This window comes from Penaeus monodon, unplaced genomic scaffold (assembly GCF_015228065.2).
Source record: "Penaeus monodon isolate SGIC_2016 unplaced genomic scaffold, NSTDA_Pmon_1 PmonScaffold_2730, whole genome shotgun sequence".
Taxonomy (NCBI): Eukaryota; Metazoa; Arthropoda; class Malacostraca; order Decapoda; family Penaeidae; genus Penaeus; species Penaeus monodon.
In genome coordinates, this window is record NW_023657384.1 from 7417 (window position 1) to 13730 (window position 6314).

Below are 6314 nucleotides of genomic sequence, written 5' to 3' on the forward strand. Positions count from 1 at the left end.
GCACGAAGTCTTCCCTCCTCCCTTTTAGCCTCGGGAGCCCCCCGAGTGGGCCCAAGTGGGGGCCAGCGTATCGTCGTTGACAGCGTGCTCGAAGGCGTAGTGTGGAGGGGTCTACAATGAGTGGAGTGGTTTCTTGAAATGTCTTGTTTTGACAAAGGTTCCTTTTCAAAAAAACCTTATCTCATACTTAGATAATATGAAATCATGAAATTTAAACAAGTTAATGGAAAAAATAGAACTTACTCAGGAAAGCAGGGCTACCTTTTCCGATGACAGGACAGAGGACCCACAGGGGTACTGGTGCACGGGGGTAGCATGATGTACTGGGGCTACATGATGTGAGGGCGCGGTACCTAGTGGTGGTAGAAACTCTTTTCTGGGGACTGATATCGCCAGAAACCCGGGGGACCACGCCCGCCACCCATCAAGCCTCCTGTTGTAAAGAAGAATAGCTTGGGAAATGGGCAAAATCTTTCCAGTTTGAAAACTTCAAATATCAAAGAAGGCACAAACTCATCATCCTTTCGCATCATGTTTAGGGTTGAAAGGTTTGGCTGTGTTGGGGGTGCCCCTTTTTAATAGCTGCCGTCCGCTTGCTTGACCGCTAAGGGCACTCGGTTTTGTTTCGCCCCAAAGGGAACTTGTCGAATGCTCTTTTGGGCCCTTTCCCCCGCAAGTCAATCAAATATTAAATAAATTCAAGTCCATTCATCTTGTAGGGAAAGTTAACTTTCAAATTATGTTTGTGTTCATAAAAGCAGTTTTGGGATCCGGGTAAAGAGCAGGAAACGATGGTATTCCTCTTGTACCTTTTTCAGTTGGAATTCCTTCTGTGGCAAGGCGATCGCTTCGCAAACCAGCTCTCCTTTATACATTCCACCGGCGCCACAGAAGAGGTCTTATCACTTGACACCCATAAAAAAGAAGGCTACAAAAAAAAAGACGAAAATGATCACGGTCCATGTATAAGACGAAGACTTGTTGGGGCTTTTGAGATATTCCATATATGATAGACTATAAGGTTGAATCTGGAAGGAATAAATTCTAGCGACCAACTTATTTCCAGGCCTTGGAAAAAAAAAAATCACTATTTAAATTGTGGAAGACTCCAATCCTCAGCGTTTTGATTACCAACCATAAAAAATTTTTTAAAAGCTCTTTTTAATCGAACAAAAAAGTTCCTTTTTTGCAAATTTTTCCCTCTAGTTTTACAAATGTTTTTTGGATTCCTTCTCTTTACATTAGAAGAAAAAAAGAAGATATTCAGAGATAAAACTAGGGGGCAGGTTTTCAGGGGACGTCTGACTGATGGTCCTTTTAAACAGTAAGTTCAGTCAGACTGGGAGAAGTTTCAACCTTTTTTTTTAATCATTTTTTTTAGGGGGCTAAATTGATAGGGAACATTTCAAATTTAAATTTTTGGTTTATAATAGACAAAAAAAATAACTTAATTTGAAAGCTTACTTAAGATTGGATATGTATATTTAGTATATAATATATATATATTTATAATTATATATATATATATATATAATTTTAAACAGAGAGAGGGAGTGAGAACACGACACAAAAAATACGTACCAAAAGATGAAGAGGAAAATTCACAAGTATGTTAGATAGAAAGGTAATCTGTATGTTTTCATGCTGTAGGTATGTTATGTATATACATGTATATATTTTATGTTTTTTTTTGTGTGATGTTTTTGTGTGCATTTTGGTGGTGTGTGGGGTGTTGTGTGTGTGTTTGTGTGTGCAGATATGTGTGTCTGTGTGTGGTGTGTGTGAGTGAGGAGTGAGTGTGGTGTGTTTGTGTGTGATGTTGTGTGGGACACACCACACGTACATATACATAGATCTGTACATATAAAAGTCGTAGTATCTATCTATGCTAGGTTTAAAAATTGCGACATTTTAAGCTTCCTAAAAACTCCAATTGATTTCTCAAGAACACCCTCTTAAAACAAAAGGTCACCCCAATAGATGCTGAGATATTTTTCCCCGGCCCGTTTTAAGGGAGTATATTGACATTTCAAAAAATTTTTCAAACACACACACACAACCCCACACCACACCCAAAACCCCAACATATATATATATATATTTATATAATATATATATATATATTTTAACATATACATATACATATATATTAATTTATATATATATATATATAATAATATATATATATATTTGTGGTGTTTGTGTTGTGTTGTTTTCGGCTATATACGACAACCTTTTTAAAAATAAATAAAAAATTAAAAAAAACGGATACCATATGTGCGAAATACCCCCAAAAATACTTCAATCGTGCATTTTGGAATTGGTGTTCTTGTTCTTTCTTGAAGGACACTTCCATGTCAATTATGTGTTATAGGAACGGGGAATTCCTTGTCTTAAGAGGGTTTTTTACTAAAAAGGTTGTTGCTTTAGTAAAAGGGTTAATTCCCAAACTCATTTTTTTTAACAAAAGTCTTTTTTAAAAATTGACAAGTTCACTGAACTTTCCCCCCCTACCACGAATATTTTTAAATTAGGCATGATAGGTGGGTACAATTGGGGGGTACTGGTCAGGGGGGGTGATTTCTGGTTCGGGGGGTGGGATGCGGTCGGTCGTGATATGCTGGTTGAGGGGGTGGGAGGGGAAGGCTGCTGGGGGTCGTAGTGGGCCGTCCCCTGTACGGGGCGGTGGGGTGGTAGCCAGTCTCGTCGGGTAGTAAGGGACGGGCGGGGCGCGGCCTCGGGAGGGCACGAAGTACTTTCCCCCCCGTCTTGTAGCCCCCCCGCGACCTCCGAGTGGCCCAATGGGGCCGGCTGTCGCGTTGACAGCGTACTCGAAGGCTAGTGTGGGGCCGTCTACAATGAGTGGAGTGGGTTACGTGACATAGTGTTTGTTTGATAGAAGGGATCCTTTTCAAAAACCTTTTCTACTACTATAATAATATGAAATCATGAAACCAAACAAATGTTAAAGGAAGAAAATAAAATTAAAGGGTAAACGGAGGGTTCCTTTTCGTGATGTAAGGAGCAGCAGGACTACAGGGGGAGCATGGGCACTGGGGGGAGTATGGTGTACAGGGGACATGGTGTAAGGAGCTGCTGGTGACCCAGTGGGGGGGTGCAGAGAAATCTTTACTGGTGATGTTCGCCTGAAACCAGGGCGACGGCCTGCCACCACACCAAGCCTACCTGTTTTGGGAAATAGAAAAGCTAAAAGGAGTCAATCTTTCCCAGTTTTAAAATTTTTAAGCACGAAAGCACCATCTCAAAGCACACCTTTCCATCATGTTGAAGTTTAGAAAGGGTTTTGGGTGTGTTTTGGGAAATGCCCCCCTTTTTTTAAGCTGCCGCGTCGCTTGTGTTTACCCTGAAGGCATTGTTTTTGTGTCCCCCTAAAAGGGGTCTTGTCAGAAGCTCTTTTGGCCTTTCCTGCAAGTCAAACAAAAATAACTACGTTGGAAGTCCAACTTTATCTTGTAGAGAAAGTTAACTTTTAAACTATGTTTATGTTCATCAAACAGTTTGGAAACCCGGCCCAGACAGGGAATTCGATGGGATTTCCTTGACCCTTCTTTCAGTTGGAATTCCCCTTTTTGTCAAAGGGCGATCGCTTCCAGTCGCAGCTCTCCTTCTAACACTCCACTGGGCAGCCACGATAGAAGTCTTACCAGCTGTGAACCGAAAACAAAGAAGGGACTACAAAAAAAAAAAAAAGACAAAAATGATCAGGGTTCCAGTATACGACGAAGACATTGTTAGGACATCAGAGATATCCTTATTGTGTCTATATTGTCTTTTTTCTGGAAGGGAATAAATTACAATGGCGAGACTACTGTATTGCACAGTGCTCTGTGGAATAATAAAATCACCACTTTAAATTTGGAAAAAATCCAATCCTCAACGTTATGCATTACACACGCATAAATATTTTAAAACTCTTTTTTTAACAGAACAAAATAGTTTTTTTTTTTATGCAAATTTTTTCCCTGCTAGTAGATAAAAAGTTTTTTTGTTGATTCCTTTCTTTTTTTTCATTGAAGAAATAAGAAAAATATTTAGAGATGACCTAGGTGCAGCTTTTCAGGGACGTCGACGATGGCCTTTTTAAATTTAATAAGTTCGCCAGACTGGGGGAAGTTTCAAATTTTTTTTTTTTTTTTTTTTTTGAGGGGGGGGGGGGCGTAATTGATGGTAATCTTCAAATTAAATTTGTGTGATATTTACAAAAAAGACTAACTATAATTGACAGAAAACTTACTTTAAAATGCTATGTATATTTAGTATTATTAAAATATATATATATATATTATATATATATTATATATATTATATAAAAAATATATATTATATATAAGAAGGAGAGGGGTGAGAAAACAGACCAAAACACAAGTATCCCAAAAGAAGGGAAATTCACTGATATGTATAGAAGATAGGAGATCTGTAGTTTTTCATCATGTAGATTTATATGTATATACATGATTATATGTGATGTTTTTTTTGTGTGTGGGGTGTATGTTTTTTGGTGCAGGGGTTTTTTTGTGTGGGCTGTATTGTGTGTCTGTGTGTGTGGAGTGGTGAGTGGTGTGGGGTAGTGTGTGCATGTGTAAGTGTGCCTGTTCTGTGTGAGTGAGTGGGAGTGAGTTTGTGTTTTTTTGTGTATTTGTATTGTGTGTGCACACACCAAAAGTACATATTATAATCTGTACATATATAAGTGTCTAGTATTTATCTATGCAAGGGAATATATATGCAGACATTTTTAAAGCGTTCTCTAAATACATCCATTGATTTCCAATGAACACCATCTTTAAAACAAAAGTTCACACATATAGATGTTTAGATATTTTTTCCCCGGCCCGTTTTTAAACATGTAAATTGATATTTGCAAAAAAAATTTCAAACGGACACACACAACATACATAAAAAATATATAATATTATATAATATATATATATATTATATAATATATATGTTTTTTTATATTTTGGTTTTTGTTTGCTACAAAATACTGACTGAAAACCCTTTTTTAAAATAAAAAGAAATTAAAATAAACGATAACCATATGGGGGGAAAACCCCCAAAAAAGCTCAATCATGGCTTTTTTCCCGGAATGGATAGTCTTGTGTCTTTTTTGAAAGGTCACTTATGGAATGTCATTTATGTACTATAGGAATGGAAATTTCCTTTTTCTATAAGAACTTTTTTACTAATAGAAAGGTTTTGCTTGATCAAAGGGTTAGATTTTTCCCCTTTTTTTTTTAATACAATGTACATTTTTATACAAAGTGTTTTAAATATTGACAATGTTCATTGAAACTTTTTGTACACAAGAATATTCTTTTAAATTAGGCATGATAGGTGGGGACAATTGGGGCATGAATGTGGTTTGGGGGGGTGGGATGCGGTCAGGGGCTGATATGCTGGTTGAGGGGGGTGGTAAGCTTAGCAGGGGCTGGTGGGGGGCTGCGTGGGCGTCGTAGTGGGGCCTCCCCTCGAGGACGGGGGGGTGGTAGCCGTCTCGTCGGGGTAGTTGTACGGTCTGGGGCGGCCGTCGGGAAGGTGCACGAAGTACTTGCCCTCCGTCTGTAGCGTCGCGAGCCTCCCAGTGGCCGAAGTGGGTGCCGGGGTAGTCGTCGTTGACAGTCTCGGGCGTTGTGGAGGGGTCCCAAAAAGATGGACGGGTGTTTCGTGACAATGTCTTCGTTTTGACAGAAGGCAAAAAAAATTTCTCTCATCATAGATAATAGAAATATAAACCAAAAAACGTTATGTGAAAAAGAGAACACTAGGTAAACGGGGCTTCCTTTTCCCTGTTACAAGGCACAGGGCCCAGGGGGAGCATGGTGCACTGGGGACTGGTGCACTGGGGCGCATGGGGTTTCAGGGGGGACGGGTTTACGGGGTATAATGTAAAGGGGCAGCATGGGGATCTAGGGGGTCAGAGAAAATCTTTATGGTGTGATATCGCCAGAAAACCGGGGACCACGCCTACCACCACACCCAACCTACCCGTTGGAAAAATAGAATGCATTGGTAAATGGAGTAAAATCTTTCCAGTTCGTAAACTTCAAATATCACAGAAGGCACCATCTCAGTCACTACCTTTTGCATCATGTTGAGGTTTTAGAAGGTTGTGGCGTGTTTGGGTGCCTCCCCTTTTTTTTTTTAGCTCGTGCCGCTTGCGTTGACCGTGAAGGGCACTCTTGTTTTTTTTCGCCAAAGGGAAATTGTCAGAATGATCTTGGCCTTTCCGCAAGTCAATCAAAATTTTAAATACTTCGAAATCCCAAATTCATCTTGAGGAGAAAAATAACTTT

General features: G+C 39.5%; 1 protein-coding gene across 1 annotated transcript; it reads right to left on the reverse strand.

The window, feature by feature from the left end:
* Positions 1 to 2530: 2530 nt before the first annotated feature.
* Positions 2531 to 6111, reverse strand: LOC119570449 (proline-rich extensin-like protein EPR1). The gene is made up of 7 exons (XM_037918177.1): positions 6100 to 6111; positions 5820 to 5927; positions 5324 to 5695; positions 3715 to 3846; positions 3452 to 3470; positions 2998 to 3186; positions 2531 to 2853 (listed from the first exon to the last, which is right to left on the reverse strand). The coding sequence occupies exons 1-7, from the start codon at positions 6109 to 6111 to the stop codon at positions 2531 to 2533; spliced, it is 1155 nt and encodes a 384-aa protein (XP_037774105.1).
* Between the last annotated feature and the right edge of the window lie 203 nt (positions 6112 to 6314).